This window comes from Suncus etruscus, chromosome 13 (genome assembly GCF_024139225.1).
Source record: "Suncus etruscus isolate mSunEtr1 chromosome 13, mSunEtr1.pri.cur, whole genome shotgun sequence".
NCBI lineage: Eukaryota > Metazoa > Chordata > Mammalia > Eulipotyphla > Soricidae > Suncus > Suncus etruscus.
Window position 1 is genome coordinate 42,650,588 of NC_064860.1, and position 16,543 is coordinate 42,667,130.

Consider the following 16,543-nt stretch of genomic DNA (forward strand, 5'->3'; position numbering starts at 1 on the left):
ACCCATAACATCTGTCCAAGGGCCAGAAAGATAGTACAGTGGGGAGGGCACTAGCCTTGCATATAGCCAACTCGGATTCAATTCCCAGCATTCTTTATGGTCCCCTGAGCACTGTTAGGAGTGACTCCTGAGTACAGAGCCAGGAGTAACTCCTGAGCATCACTGTATATGGCTCAAACATTAAAAAAAAAATAGGGCCAGAGCAATAGCAGTGATAGGGCATTTTCTTTGAACACTTGACCTAGGTTTGATCCCCGGCATCCCATATGGTCCCCCAAGCCTGCCGGAAGCAATTTCTGAGTGCAGAGCCAGTACTAACCTTTGAGCATCACTGGGTGTGGCCCAAAAACCAAAAATATAAATTAAATAAAATATAAAAATAAAAAACAACCAAAAAATGAACAAAAAAAATAAAAAAAAACTCCACAACATCTGTCCAAGGGTCATAAAATGATGAGTTTGAGGCTGGGTGCTAGAATCCTGGAACTACTCCCACATACTGATTCTGATCCCAATTAAATGGCTCATAAGGTTCCCCAGAACCCCAATAAAGGAGCATATTACTGAATATTATGACAAAGGGAAGGGAGTAGAAAATAAAAGTGAAATAATTTTTGAAGGTCACAGTGTTCAAGAATGATCATCTTGGGGCTGAAGAGATAACACAGCGGGGAGGGCATTTGCCTGGCACAATCCTCTGCACCCTCAGAAGGTCCCCCAAGTACTGCCAAGAGTGATTCCTGATCACAGAGCCAGGAGTAAGGCTTGAGCATCACCCAGTGTGGTCCCAAATACAAACAAACAAAATGGTACACTACACTGGGTGGGTTCAAGTGATAGTACAGAAGAGAGGGCATTTGCCTTAAATGAGGTTCAATCCCTGGCATCCCATATGATACCCAAGCCCTCCAGGAGTGCCACACACACACACAAACACAAACACAAAAAAAAGGTATACTCCAGGAAAGAGGGATTTTGTCTCTACCAGTCTACCAGTCACTGGAGTCTCATAAACAATTGGTACTCACAAGAGTACCAGGCCTGGGCTGTCTTTGTCATGATTTACCAACCCAAGGAAAGGGAAGGAGCCGACAATCTGCTGAAAACAATAACTGTAACAGATTGGAGAAAACCATATCTACCTAGACCCTTGAGGGACAAATAGACATTCTGACCTGTAACTGCTGCTGGAGGTGGGTGATTTCAGCAATTCTCAACTCTCTTGATTTGTTCGTGCTCTCAATTTCTTGCCGTTGGGTGCTCAGTCGGCAGCGGATATCCTGAAGTTTTCCTTCAAGCTGATGCTTCTTGTCATTCTGGAACATAAAATGGGAAAGCAAGCTCATCACTGTAGGCAGTGAGTCCATCATGGAAGCCTGGCCCCGAAGCACCAGTTAACTTTACTCACGAGTGCTTCCAGCTCAAATTCCAAAGTCTTCTTCTTGGCTTTTAGGACCACTATGTCCTCCTGCTCTTTGTTTCTTTGAGTCAAGAGCTCTTGCCTTCGATTCCGCTCCCATTCTAGCTGCCGCTGCCTTTCCAGTTCTCGTTTCGCAGCCTGTGGAAGACATGGAAACATCACTGTGTGGTCTGTCACTTAGGGTTATCGGTCAGGGCTTAGTGACCAAAGCATATGCTTCCAATGCTGAAGGCCCTGAGCACCATATCTGATATCCAGATAAAACAAAATACAAACTGGATCTTTCCATTCCGAAGCTCATTATAAAGACTTTTTGTTTTGTTTTGTTTTTGTCTTGAGGCCACACCCAGTGGCGCTCAGGGGTTATTCCTGGCTCTGCACTCAAAAATTGCTCCTGGCAGACTTGGGGGACCATATACGATGCCAGGGATAGAATCTGGGTCTGTCCCAGATTGGCAGCAAGTAAGGCAAACCCCCTACTGCTATACTATCACTCTGGCCCTATGAAGTATTTTTAAACTACTAAAATCCAGTTAGTCTTTCTCTTAAGAATGCAGTCTTTGGGGCCGGAGAGATAGCATGGAGGCAGGGTGTTTGCCTTGCATGCAGAAGGACGGTGGTTTGAATCCTGGCATCCCATATGGTTCCCTCAAGCCTGCCACAAGCAATTTTTGAGCATAGAGCCAGAAGTAACCCCTGAGCACAGCCAGGTGTGATCCAAAAGCCAAAAAAAAAAAAAAAAAAAAAAAGAGCAAAAGAACAGTGGGTAAGATGTTGGCCTTACTTGCAGCCAACGTGGATTTGATCCCCAACATCCCATGTGTTCCCCCAAGCACGGCCAGGAGCGATCCCTGAGTGCAGAGGCAGAAGCAACCCTTGAACACCATGAGATATGATCCAAAAGAAAGAACAAAAACAATCCTTGAGCCTAAAGAAACTAAACCAAACACTCCCTACTGAAAAAGAAAAAACACAACTGTTTTCTTCCATCAGAAAGGTAATGATTTACTATTTCATCTATCAAATCAGAAATGATTTATTTACTCCAATTTTTTTGTTTGGTTGGTTGATTCATTTTGGAACATAACTCTGCTGTGTTCTGAGGTTTCTCCTGACTCTGCACTCAAGAGATCAATCCTGGTGGTGCTCAGGGAGACTTTAGGGGGTGCTGGAGATCAAATCCGGGTCTGCTGCATGCAAGGCAAATGCCCTACTCACTGTGCTATTGCTCTAGGGCTAGCCATGAGCAAAACAAGCTCCTTCCACTCAAAACAATCACTCAGGCCACAAGTTTTTCTTACCTCAGAAATGAAAAGCAACAATCCCCGCTGTGTTTTGTGGCTCTACCCAAACCCCCTGACTCAGCCTTTTTAGGAGACTCAAAGAAAGGGGGCCAGGGGCCAGGACCCTCTCAGGAGAAGTTCACCTCCCGCCTCTCCATCTCCCTGCGGCGCTCCTCTTCCCTCTGGCGCTCCAGTTCCCGCTGCTTCTCCAGCTGCTTCTCCAGCTCCAGCTGCCTTTTGCGCTCCTGCTCCTGGCGCTCGCGCTCTTTGCGCTCCTGCTCCTGACGCTCCAGTTGCGCCAGGCGCTCCTGCTCCTTTCGCTGCTGTTCTAGGAGTGCCTGCCGCCGCTTCTCCAGCTCCAGGTTGCCACGCTCAAAATTCTCGCGCTTCTTGTCCTCGAAAGTGACTGGAGGAAAGGGGGAAGAGAAATAAAAGCAGTTCTGAAAAAGGTGGGGCTCTCAGCTGGGAAATTCCGGGGCTCCCCCTTGAAATATTTTTCTTTGTTTTTGTTTTGGGACACCCATACCCAGTGGTGCTCAGGGATTACTTCCAGCTCTGCGCTCAGGAATCACTCCTGGTGATGCTCGGAGGATCATATGTGATGCCGGAAACTGAATTCAAGTTGGCAGTGCAAGGCAAACAACTACCTTCTGTAATATCACTTGGGCTGTCGTTTTATTTATTTATTCATTCATTCGTTCATTCATTCCCTCATTCATATGGTTTTGGGAATGGGCAGTGTTCACTTCCTGTGTAAGGAATTCCCATGGCAAACATTCTATCCTCTACACTATGACTTGGGCTATCACTTTATCTATCTATCTATCTATCTATCTATCTATCTATCTATCTATCTGTCTGTCTGTCTGTCTGTCTGTCTGTCTGTCTTACTTTGGGTATGGGCAGTGTTCACCCCCCTGTGGAAAAAATTCCCAGCCCCCATGTGGTCAGAGTGCTGGTAAAGCAGGTAGGGTGCTTGCCAAGCATGCGGCTGATCTGGGTTCAATCCCCAGAATCCCTATGGTCCCCTTAGTCTCCTAGGAGTAATTTCTGAGCACAGAGCCAAGGGTAAACCCTGAGCACTGCCAGGAGTGATTCTTGAGTACAGAACCAGGAGTAAGCCCTGAGCATCATCGGATGTGACCTCAAAAATCAATAAAGATAAATGAAACAATCGCTCTCAACACTGGAGAGAGCTGATAGGTTGGAGCAAGAGCTTCAGGTGCTCTTAGCCCTGAATTCCATCTTGGTTTTTTGTTTGTTTGTTTGTTTTTTGTTTTGGGGCCATACCCAGCAGTGCTCAGGGGTTATTCCTGATTCTGCCCTCAGAAATCACTCCTGGCAGTCTCAGAGGACCATAAAGAATGCTGAAGATCAAACCAAATCGGCCACATCCAAGGCAAATGCTCTACCCACTGCTATCACTTCAGCCCCTGGATTCCATTTTGGGCACCGTGTGACACTCAAGTACTGTGTGGTGTAGCTGGGGGTGGACTGGGGTAGGAAGAGGCAGCAACACAGCATGGCCAGATGAGAATTGGGCTGGGTATGTATACCTAGGCAATCCCTACTTCCCCCCGGCCCAGCTCCCCAGAAAATATCTCTTTCCCAATAAGTTAAAGGACCACAAACAAGATTGGCCAAAGCTCCCTTACCCCATCTCTGTCTTTGCTTTCGGTATGGACACATCTCCACCCATGGGGCAGAAAAATTCAGATGTTAAAGATGATCTTACCAGGTAATTTCTTTTCCAGTTGTTGCTGTTCATCTTCCAGAGCAGGTTCCTCCGGCAGCCGCTGGTCTACAGATGCGGAACTGACAACAGACACGCCACTGCCAGATCGGACTCTCCTGCAAGGAGGAAAAAAAACAGGTGACACACTGACACAGAGCCACTGAGGAAGCACTGAGCAGTTATGGAGGAGGGGAGATTTCTAAGGTTGGGGCCTGGAGCCATAGAACAGCAGGAAGGGCATTTGCCTTATAAGCAACCGACCCCTGGATTTGATTCCTGACATCCCTTATGGTCCCCTGACCAGGAGTGATTCTTGAGTGCAGAGCCAGGAGGTAGGCCTGAGCATCTTTGGGTGTGGCCCAAAAACCCAAATCCAACTCAAATTCTAAGGTGATGGGGCTGACTGCCCTCTCCTCCCAACACTGCAGGAAGCACTCTTTGTGAGTGGGTGAGATTTCTCTGGGATGGACTGGGATAGGCCGTCTAGGTAGCTCCAAGGTAGAACTGCAGATCTGGGAAGTGATGGTCTATAGTTACTAGCTCGATCATGACGTCCATATAGCCAGAACTTCCTGCACTCTTTGTGAGTGGGTGGGATTTCTCTGGGATGAACTGGGATAGGCCGTCTAGGTAGCTCCAAGGTAGTACTGCAGATCTGGGAAGTGATGGTCTGTAGTTACTAGCTCGATCATGACGTCCATATAGCCAGAACTTCCCGACTTCTTGAATGGGAATGACAATCAGACGGGAGCCTCCTTGCTTTACTTCTTCTTTTTTTTTTTTTTTTTTTTTTTTGGTTTTTGGGCCACACCCGGTGACGCTCAGGGGTTACTCCTGGCTATGCGCTCAGAAGTCACTCCTTGCTTGGGGGACCATATGGGACACCGGGGGATTGAACCTCGGTCCGTCTCCTAGGCTAGCGCAGGTAAGGCAGGCACCTTACCTCCAGCGCCACCGCCCGGGATGCTTTACTTCTTATGAACAGGCTCAAACAGTTCTATCGTCACTGCTAATATTTCTGGTGAGTTTCCCAGGATGTACAGGTGTGCCCCCAACTCACCACTCTTTTTTTTTTTTTTTTTTTTTTTTTTTAGTTAGTGCTGATAAATGCTGAATGTTAAATTAAGCACTTTTTAGAACCAAATGGGATTAAGCCAGGATTCAGATAGGAGGATTTTTTGGCAATTCATGGATATTTCATTTTCTTTTTTCTTTGGATTTTGGGTCACACAAGCAGTGTTCAGGGGTTACTTGTGGCTCTGCACTCAAATCACTCCAGGCAGGCTTGGGCGACCACATGTGTTCCAACAGTAAAACCCAGTTAGCTGTGTGCAAGGCAAATGCTTTGCCACTGTGCTATTGAACCAGCTGCCAAGTATTTAATTTTCTTTCATGAGAAAAAAAAAGCATTAAGCTAGATACTCAGCATGAGCCAGAGAACTAGAACTGGGCTTATGGTATGTGCTTGCATCCTTGATTTCCCTGAGTCTTATCCCAGCTGTTACATGGTCCTCAGAGGCCCCTGAGCACTGAGCAAGGACTAGCCCCTGATCACCAGCTGGGTGTGGTTCAAACTCCCACTTCCTGTCCCAGTTCCCAACCCCCCAAAAAAACCCACAAAGCCAAAGTCAAGTTTGAAACACACATTTTGGGGCATATGATGCCTTACCTAAAGGAAGGCGGGATGTATTCCGGGGGCAGGACAGGGGGCAGAGGCTGGCCCGACATGGCCACATCAATCAGGTGCATGGCCAGGATGAACTCTTCGGCCGTGAGCTTCCCATCTTGATCGATGTCAGAAAGGTTCCTGCTCAAGAAAAGGTGCAAAGTGACCTGGCTCCACGGAAACAAACACTGCCAGGGACTCTACATGAGGAGCAAACACTCTGCTAGCTTTTTTGTTTGTTTGTTTTGTTATCTTTTGTTGTTACTTTGGGACCAGACCTGGCCAGGGGTAACTTCTAACTCAATGCTTAGGAATCACTTCTGGCAGGCTCCACAGACCAAATGGAATGCTGGGAATTGAACCTGAGTCTGCCGTATGCAAGACAAGCGTCCTCCTCACTGTGCTATTGCTCTAGCCCCTGCTCTGGTTTCTTATGCTGACTCTAGATTCATGTATAAACCTTTAGCATTAACAGTATAGTAGGGCTAGAGCAATAGGACAGCAGAGAGGGCAATGGCTGGGTTCGATCCCTGGCATCTCATGTGGTTCAGATACAGGGTAATTCCTCATTACTACCAAGAATAACTCCTGAGTATAGAGCCAGAAATAAGCCCTGGGCACAGTCAAATGTGGTCCCAAAACCAAAATTTAAGAAAGCCACAGTATTGTAAATACCATTAACACTGTAACCATGGGAAATTGCTTTAATATTTTTAGGAACTGGCAAGATGCCCAATGGGTAGGACATTTGGCTTGCACAAGACATACCCATGTTTGATCCCTGGCATCCCATATAGTTCCCCAAGCACCACCAGCTATGATCCCTGAGTGCAGAGTTAGAAGTAACCCAAGCTCTGCCAGGTGTGGCCCCAATAAGTAGCCGGAGTGATAGTACAGTGGGTAGAGCATTTGCTTTACATATGATTAATTGGGTTGGATCCCTGGTATTCCATATGGCTTCAGAGCCAACCAGGAGTAATTCCTGAGTACGAAGCCAGGAGTAATCCTTAACCCCTGAGCATTGCTAGTATGGCCATCAAAAAAAAAAAAAAAAAAAGGCAGAAACCCACCACAAATAAAGTAAGGCAGGTAAAATTTTTCTGTGCTTAAGTTGTGGCAACAGACATTTAAGCAGAGAACCTTTCCAGTGTGGATGGATAATTGTGTGACTTCATTCTAGCAAGAGAACCTTGATACTGTCTTCAAAGTGGGAGTGTTATGTGACAATTTTTTTTTCTTTCCTTCATCTTCTTTTTTTTTCCTTCGGTTTCTTTATTTTTTTGGTTTACATGCCAAACCCGGCAATGCCAGGGGTTACTCCTGGCTCTGTAGTCAGAAATCCTCTTGGCAGGTTTAGAGGACCATATGGGAATGCCTGGGATTGAAGATGGGTCAGCCTCGTCAAAGGCAAATACCCTACCTGATGTACTACCTCTCTGGCTCTAGGTGACAATTTTTCAATAAAGATTTCTGCATCAGGGGCCAGAGAGATAGCATGGCGGTAAGGCGTTTGCCTTGCATGCTGAAGATCAGTGGTTTGAATGGCGGCATCCCATATGGTCCCCTGTGCCTGCCAGGAGCGATTTCTGAGCGTAGAGCCAGGACTAACCCCTGAGCACTGCCGGGTGTGACCCCAAAACCAAAAAAAATATACATATATTTCTGTATCAAATAATAAAGATTTCTGTTAAGGAGAATAGCTTAACAGGCTGCCAAGCAACCTCCCAAACTATTAGGGGTTTGAGATTTTTGAGATTATATTTATATAGATTGAGATAATATATGATTAATATATTAACATACTTATATTTTAGTTGCATATAAAATCACGTATTAGTATTTCTTTACACTAATAAAGGAGGGCCCTACTCTACTGGGAAAGGCCCAAGCTTCAAAGAGATTTGGAGACCAAGCGAGCACAGCAGGTAGGGCACTTGTCTTGCATACAGCCCACCCAGGTTTGATCCCCAGCCTGCCAGGAATGACCCCTGACTATAGAACCAGGAGACAGTCCTGAGCACCACTAGGTATAACCAAGAAACCAAACCAAAAGCAATCTGAATCTGATGAGTGGTTCTCATCAGGGAAGATTAGTTTAGAGGGTTCCCGGGACATCTCTCCAATGCCTGGGGACATTGGGAATGGTTACAAACAAGTCATGCTACTGGCAACTCAGAGGACAGGTTGGAGATGGCACAAACCTACAGTGCATTGGGCAGGTCCCTACAACAAAAAAGAATTATCCGGCTCCAAAATGTCAGTGGTCATGGTGAGTGAGATGTGTCAGAGGGAGAGGAACAGATAATGATGACACTCATTTGTGGGAAATAAAATAACACAGTATGAAAATAATACCCAAAGACAATAGAAAGGAGGGGACAAGAGGATGGGTCTATGGTAGGAAGTTTGACCCAAAGAGCAGGAAACTGCAGTTAGGGCAGAGAGGGGATCACTAAGATGAGGATAGATAGAAATGATCACTCTAGATAAGAACTGGGTACAGAAAGGAGGGAAAGTAATATGCATGATACCCCTTCAGGAACAATATTACACACCACAGTGCCTAAGGAAAAATGTGTCTGCCATAGGACAGGCTGAGGTGTTGGAAGGAAACTAGAGACACTGGTGGCAGAGAGTGTACATTGGTGAAGGGATGTGGGCACTTGAACATGAACACTGCAGGACAGTGATTCAATTAAAAGAAAAAAGAAAAAGTGGTGTTGAGGTTGAAAAGCTGTGCTCTTTAAAACCAACATACTAGAAATACCAAAATAAGTTCCTACCACAGGCACATAATCATCAAAAGTTACAGTGTAAGTGTGGGATAGTCCAGAGGTTAAGGTGAGAGCCCAGTCAGTGCAGATGACCCCCTGAGCTCCACCAGGGGTCACTCCTGAACACTGCAGAGTGGAGCACATCCCTCAAACTCAAACAAAAAATAAAATTAAAAGTTAGTGTTTTAAGAAACTCCAGGACAGGGTGTGGGGCTGAGTAGAAAAACATGTGCTTCAAATGAGGAAGACCTAGATTCAATCTCTGGCACCACAAAAGAAAAAAATAAAATAAAAGAGGGGGATTGAGACAAAGGAAATAAACATAGGACAAATGATCTGGTTTTGTGGGAGACTTGAAACAAAAGATGGGAGAATTCATAGGATAAAGAGACTTAAATTCTACCGAGCAAGTCACAGCAAAGAATATTGATTTCAGTCCTGATCTGAAAGCATCACTAGAAACATTAGGGGATCAGGATTGAGAACCCTATCTGATTAATTTAATGATAAGGATTCTTGGTAAATAGCTGGAGGAGGAGTAACAGGTTAGATAGGGGGAGCGGAGGTGGGGGGAATCTCAATCTTTCTTGGAAATTAAAACTAAAATATTTCCAGATGTAAATCAAACCTCTTTGGGAGATATGCGGTAAAATAATTGTGCAGGAGGACAATACAAGTCATGTAAAAACCACATACTCCAGGGGTCTCAAACTCAATTTATCTGGGGGCCGCAGGAGGCAAAGTTGGGGTGAGACAGGGCCGCATAAGGGATTTCACAAAAAAAAAAAAAGTCCTCAAATGTCATTATTAACAGTTTTAATTATTTCTTCTGAACATGAATAGAACATTGAGTGAAGATCATGAACAATTCTTCTGAACATGGCATCTTTTGCCTATCCCTTGCTGCCAGAGACTTAACAGTGCTTCTTCTCACAAATCTGAACCACATTTGGCTTTAGAGAGGAAGCAGTTGAGACCCTCAGTATGGCTTGAAGATGATCATCATTAAGTCTAGACCTGTACTTATTGAAGTTCAATGTGGAGAATAACTTTTCAGACAAATATGTGCTCCCAGAAAGGCACATGGTGCTCTTGAACATTCGGGAAAGCTCAGGGAAGCTGGGGGGCAATTCTCTCAAAAATTGCCCATGCATGTCTGCTTTTCCACTAATCTCCCTGAACTTGGCTTTGAGATCAGAGTTGCATTGCAGGTCAATGAGCTCCATTTGAAGCACAGGAGGGGCATCTTGCACATCAAAGGAAAATGGGTCCACAAAAATTTGAAAAGTGGCTCTCTGCTTTTTGAAGTTTGCAAATCTGTGATCAAATTCCTTCTCTAGCTTAAAAATAGCATGAATGGTATGCCTGCACCCACAAGTTCCTTGCATGCAGGGAAATGGCAAAGGTTTGTCTGAGAGAGCTGGGATTTCCATAACACAAGTTTTGTGGAGAATGCTCTCATAGGCAGCACTGATAAGCTGCCCCAGGTCTTGTAACATCTTGTTTAGTACATTCAGCTTATGTGTGATGTCAACAAGAAAAGCTAAGTCCATGAGCCATTTATGATCACTCAACACAGAAACAGCATTCCCATCCTTCTCCAGGAAGGCTTTCACTTCTCTCAACTCAAAAAATCTTTTCAGGACATTTCTCCTGCTGAGCCAACCTACCTCAGTGAAATAGAGCACATCTTCGTATTCTGACTCCATTTCCTCTAAAAAAGCACAGAACCTCCTGTGCTTTAAGCCTCTGGATCTGATTTGGTTGATGCATTTCACAACAACAGACATCACATTGTCACACGGCAGGCATTTACTGCAAAGGGCCTTCTCTACACCCTCCTCTTCAAGTTTTTTTTGAATAAGTGCCACCAGTTCATTTTTCCTCCCTGTCATCGATCGCGCTCCATCAGTCATTATTCCAGCAAACCTCTTCCATGGCAAACCTGCATTCTCAATGGCATCACATAGATGCCGAAATATCTCATTAGCGGTGGTCTGGTCATGCATTGGAATTATTGTGAGCAGCTCCTCTGTCAATTCAAAATTGCAATCTACACCACGAACATAAATTGTGAGCTGCACAGTATCTGTTATATCTGTGCCCTCGTCAAGAGCAACTGAGTATGCATCAAAACATTTGGCTTTCTCACACAGTTGGTGATAAATGTCACTTGACATGTCAGAAATGCGCTCTGTCACAGTGTTGGCAAAAAGGCTGATTTTGGTAAACTGACTTTTCTTTTTTTTTTTTTTTAACAAACTCTCCTTCTGTGAATGGTTTCCCTGCCTTAGCAATCATCTCACTAACCATGTAACTAGCTTCGACTGATGCAACATTCTCTTTGGTTACTTTCTTGAAGAAATCTTGTTGCCTCATTAGACATGCTTTAAGACTGGCAACCCACTTGGCTCTCTCATTTCTTTGATATTTTGCACATTCCTCAGCACGTTTAGTTGAATAAAGGCGTTTCAAGTTGTATTCCTTGTGCACTGCAACTTTCTCTGAGCAAATAAGACATGTGGGGATGCCCCTGTGCTCAACAAAGAAATACTGCGTCTCCCACTTTTCCTGAAATTGTCTGTGCTCATTATCAATCTTTCTCTTCACTGCTGACTTTGATGAAGTCATGATGAAGGTATGACAAAATCTAATTCTGTAATAAACTTCTCTCCCTTCTCTCCCTTCGGCCTCCAATAATGCAAGGGACAGCGGGCAGGAGAAGCGGAAATGACGTCTGCGCTAAACACAAAGTATTCGCGATTATTCGCTTACCGAATATTTTCAATAAAAAAATCTCATTAAACATTTGCATACCCCGAACAAAACTGCTCGGGATATGCGAATGTTTAATGCGATTTTTTTCTTACTAATCCTTTTTTTTTTTTTTTTTTTTTAGTTTTTGGGCCACACTCGGCGGTTCTCAGGGGTTACTCCTGGCTGTCTGCTCAGAAATAGCTCCTGGCAGGCATGGGGGACCATATGGGACACCGGGATTCGAACCAACCACCTTCGGTCCTGGATCGGCTGCTTGCAAGGCAAACACCGCTGTGCTATATCTCTGGGCCCACTAATGAGATTTTTATTGCGAATACTGCGATATTTGAAGGCCGGCCGAGGGCCATAAAATGTCGTAAGGAGGGCCGCAAACGGCCCGCTGGCCTCGAGTTTGAGACCCCTGGCATACTCTGTTAAGAATGTCCCAGAATTACAGCAGGTAGGGTTATTGCCTTGCATGTGCCTGACCCAAGTTTGATCTCTGATATCCTATATAAACCCCAGAGCCTGTCAGGATTCCTGAGTGCAGAGCCAGAAAACTCCTGAGCATTGCCCAACTTCTCTCACATCCCTCCAAAAAAAGACTGTTCCAGAACTCATCACGTGCATCTATGGGCTTCTGTATTTTTCTGACTTCCAAAGGGAATCTAAAGTATGACGTCACAGTCCATGGGAAAATTAAGCAACTCCATGCATTCACGTCAATAGCCAAGCATTACACTCTGAATATCCCTATCAAATTCATGAATAAGGAATAATGAAGCTTTGTGGTAAGGCCAAACCAATACAAGAGAGAAAAGTTTCCACTTTGTACAACCCAAAAATTTGTCTTGCCTTACCATATCGAAGCCAGCTGAGCCTGTGGTAAACTTGATTGCATAAGAATAGTTCTTGCTTGGGGGCCTAAACAAACAAACAAACAAACAAAAAACAGGGGATAGGGTGAATAGAGAGAACAAACCCTCATTGTCCAGGAAAACAGGTATTCAAACTTCACTCTTTGAGCCCCAAGAAAAAGGGGAGAAATACACAAAACATTTGGTAAACACTTAAGGCAGAATGAGTGAGCCTAAGAAAGATGGTGCTTCAGAGGGAGCTTTTATGCCCAAAGTAAAACTGCAAATTATTCTGGCTTCAGACACAGCTCCCTACCTCTTGCTGCAGGAGAAATAAGGAAGCCAAGGAAAATCCAGGGAAGGTCAGAGGGAGCAGAGACCTCATGAAATGACAAAGGTGAGCCAGAGAGGTAGTCCAGGGAGCCTAAGGAGCTGGACTTACCTATGGCCTGCCCTAGACTAATTCCTAGCACCATTTATGTATGGTCCCTTGAGCACTAAGCACTGAGCACTGCCAGGAGTAAGAGTACAGAGGCAGGAGTAAGCCCTGAGCCTAGCTGGGTGGCAAAAAAAAAAAAAAAAAAAAAAAAAAAAAAAAAAAAACTTTTTTTAAAAAGCATAAGAGGCTGGAGCAATAGTAAAGCAGACAGTGAGTTTGTCTCGGGTTCCCTGAGCCCAGCCAGAAATTACCTCTGAGGGTAAAGCCAGAAGTAACCCGAGTGCTGCTGATTGTGACCCCAAAGCAAAACAAACAAAAAAATGACATGAAAGAGACACTCGAGGTTACCCAGAGTTAGGCTTAAAAGGGATTTCCTACGCTAACACCAAGAATTCCGGGAATTTCGACTCGCCTTTCAAAATCCATTTTCTCTCTGTCTGAAATGCTTGAAAATATCTATCTCCACTCTGGGCACAGACCCAGTCTCGGGAGAGTAGCAAAGATGGAATGAAGGGAAGCGGGTGGGTGTTTAAACAAACACATGTCAGAGGGAGAGAGTTGAGTGTCATTTCCAGCACTGCCTCTCTAGCTGTGGCCTGGGGGAGGAGAGTGGGAAGGGGGAGTAAGACAGACAGAGAAACAGAGGAATGAAAAGCAATTATGCACTGCAAAGCCCTGGCTTTGCACTACTTAGTTGTGCAAATAAATGGCAACATATCTGGGAAGAAATAAAAAGTGGGTGTGTGGTTGGTCCCCCGCTGCTAGCAGCTGTGGTTTGGGGGGTTGGAGGATCTGGTCTGGGTTCTGGTGAGCACCAATGCACCTCTGGTCCCAGGTTGGCTAACTACAGCCAGCAGTTACAATTCTACCTTTCAGTGAGCAGAAGTGCATATTCCATTTGATCTAATATGGGGGAGCGGCATGGTGGTAGTTGGGGATCACTGGGGAGTGATGCTCAGAGATTGATTACTTACTCCTGGCTCTGTGATCAGGGATGATTCAGGGGGTCATGTGCAGTGTCAGGAATTGAACGTGTGTGTGTGTGGGGGGGGTGTCAGCATGTAAGGCAAATCAATGTCTTCTCCATACTATCTCTCCAGGCCACAAATTCATTTCGGATACATGTGTCTGTATATGTACACACACAGGCTGGGAGCATGGAGGAGTAAACAACAATCTTTCCTGAACAAACAGCATCGACCTATGGGTTCTGGGATATAGGGAAAAAAGGAAACTTCGCCTTAGAATGTCGACAAGGCACCAAGAGATAAGGCAAACTTTAGAGAATGTTCCGATTTCTATCTGAGCTGTTTTTTACAGCTATAGAAAAGACGCTGGTGGTACTCAGCAAGAGGCCTCTTGCTTTACATGGGGGAAGCATGGGGTTTGAAGCCAGCACCACAAAATATATTAAATGCGATCATTTCTATGTTTGTTTTGTGTGGGGGGGTCACACTTAAGGAGCTCAGGGTTGACCCTCTGCCTCTGTGAGCCAGCAACTATATGCAATACTGAGGATTGGAATGAACAGGGGTTGGTGGGCTGCAAAGCAAGCATTGATTTGTTTGTTTTATTATCATTTAGGTAGCATGGCTACTATAGTACTAATATCTATGACTTTGATATACAAAGTTACTGGGGGCTGGAGAGATAGCATGGAAGTAAAGCGTTTGCTTTGCATGCAGAAGGATGGTGATTCGAATCCTGGCATCTCATATAGTCCTCTGTGCCTGCGAGAGATTTCTGAGCATAGAACCAGGAGTGACCCCTGAGCACAGCCAGGTGTCATTCCCCCCCCCCCCCTCAAAAAAAAAAAACAGGGCATCTCAAATGGTTCCCCAGACTACCAGGATAATTTCTTCTTTTTATTTTGTTTTGTTTTTTTTGGGACACACCCAATGGCACTCAGGATTACTCCTGGCTCTGCTCTTAGAAATTGCTCCTGGCTGGCTCAGGGGACAATATGGAATGCTGGGGATCGAACTCTGGTCTGTCCTAGGTTGGCCACATGCAAGGCAAACACCCTACCTCTGTGCTATTGCTCCAGTCTCTGCCAAAAGTATTTCTGAGGACAGAGCCAGGAATAATCCCTAAGCACCACTGGGTGTGGCCCAAATTTAAAGGAACAAAAAAAGGAAGGTATAAAAAAATGAGTAGATTCCTGTCCCTTCTCCTTGGGAAATTCTACTGAAACCAGCCTCATGAAATGAGGAATCAAATGCATAGTGAGAAACCAGAAACATCCTGGGAGGAGGAATAGTTAGGAATGTTGAGAATGGCTGCTTTATCTGGAGATCCACTATCTGGCATCTTTTAATACAGGTGCTATCTAGAGAGCCATTATCTGAAATTCAGGTGGGAAGTCGGCCAATTTTCTGAGCCCCTTGAACCCAGCAGCATGGCACCTTCCCAGGCTTCCAACAAGTGGGCTTTCAAGACTGGAGTAGTAGTACAGTGGACAGGATACTTACCTTGTAGATGCTGACCTGGGTTCCATCCCATAAGATCCCTGAGCCACTACCAGAAGTGATTCTTGAGATTAGAATTAGGTATAAGTCCAGAGCACCAATGGAACTCTTCTCCCTCTAAGTAAATGGGCTTCCTTTCCCTTCATAAAAACTCCTTCCTGTGGGGCCGGGCGGTGGCGCTCAAGGTAAGGTGCCTGCCTTACCTGCGCTAGCCTAGGAGACGGACCGCGGTTCGATCTCCCGGCGTCCCATATGGTCCCCCAAGCCAGGAGCGACTTCTGAGCACATAGCCAGGAGTAACCCCTGAGCGTCACCGGGTGTGGCCCAAAAACCAAAAAAAAAAAAAAAAAAAACTCCTTCCTGTGACCCTCCCTCTGATCCCTCAGAGCTCTTCCCCTCTACTAGTCACTGTCTCTTGTCTTGCTCTCGTATGGCAACTTCCCGTGGCTAGATCTCAAACTCAGAGAGTCTCTTACTGAGGGTCCCATCACTCACTTCCTATGCCCATAACTGACGCCGACATCCCAAAGAATAAGTAACAGGTTATGGGGAATCTAACCCCCATCGACATGTATCGAGGGGCATGAGCCAGAATTCAGCCCCGACTCCAAGGGCCATTTACATGGAAAAGTAAATAGTGAAATAAAAGCATCAAAAGGACAGTGAAAGCCTGACCTAGATTTTCTTCCAACTGATGTTTAAGCTCATGTTGGGGGAATAACAGCGACACCTAAATACAGCTGGGAGGCAGGGGAAGTGGGAATTTAAAAGCACAAAAGTGGGATCAGAGTATGTGTCTGGCATTCAGGGGTCTTCCTCAAGTTCAGCCTTGGCAATCCTGAACAATCCCTGAGCATGGATCCAGGAGTAGTTCCCAGCATCTACTAGGTGTGGTTCAAAAATAACCCAAAAATGGGTCTGCCATTTACTCCTCCACTTCATTTATTTCTTTTTAGCCATCCCTGGCAATTCTCTGGAGTGACTCCTGGCTCTGCACTCAAGAATCACGTGAGCCTGGCAGTGCTAAAAGGACCTTTGGGGATGCCAGAGATCAAACCCAGGTTGGCTATGTGCAAGGCAAGTGCCCTTCTTGCTGTAATATCGCTCTGACCTCAATTATTATTTTTAATTTTATTTGTTGTTT

General features: G+C 45.2%; 1 protein-coding gene across 1 annotated transcript in view; it reads right to left on the bottom strand.

The window, feature by feature from the left end:
• ITSN1 (intersectin 1) overlaps window positions 1–16,543 on the bottom strand; it is a 229,022-nt gene that overhangs the window by 106,493 nt on the left and 105,986 nt on the right. Inside the window, 6 exon segments of the mRNA XM_049785739.1 lie at window positions 1,176–1,316; window positions 1,409–1,558; window positions 2,847–3,109; window positions 4,439–4,554; window positions 6,108–6,245; window positions 12,496–12,559. Of these exon segments, the coding sequence (XP_049641696.1) occupies window positions 1,176–1,316; window positions 1,409–1,558; window positions 2,847–3,109; window positions 4,439–4,554; window positions 6,108–6,245; window positions 12,496–12,559 (872 nt within the window).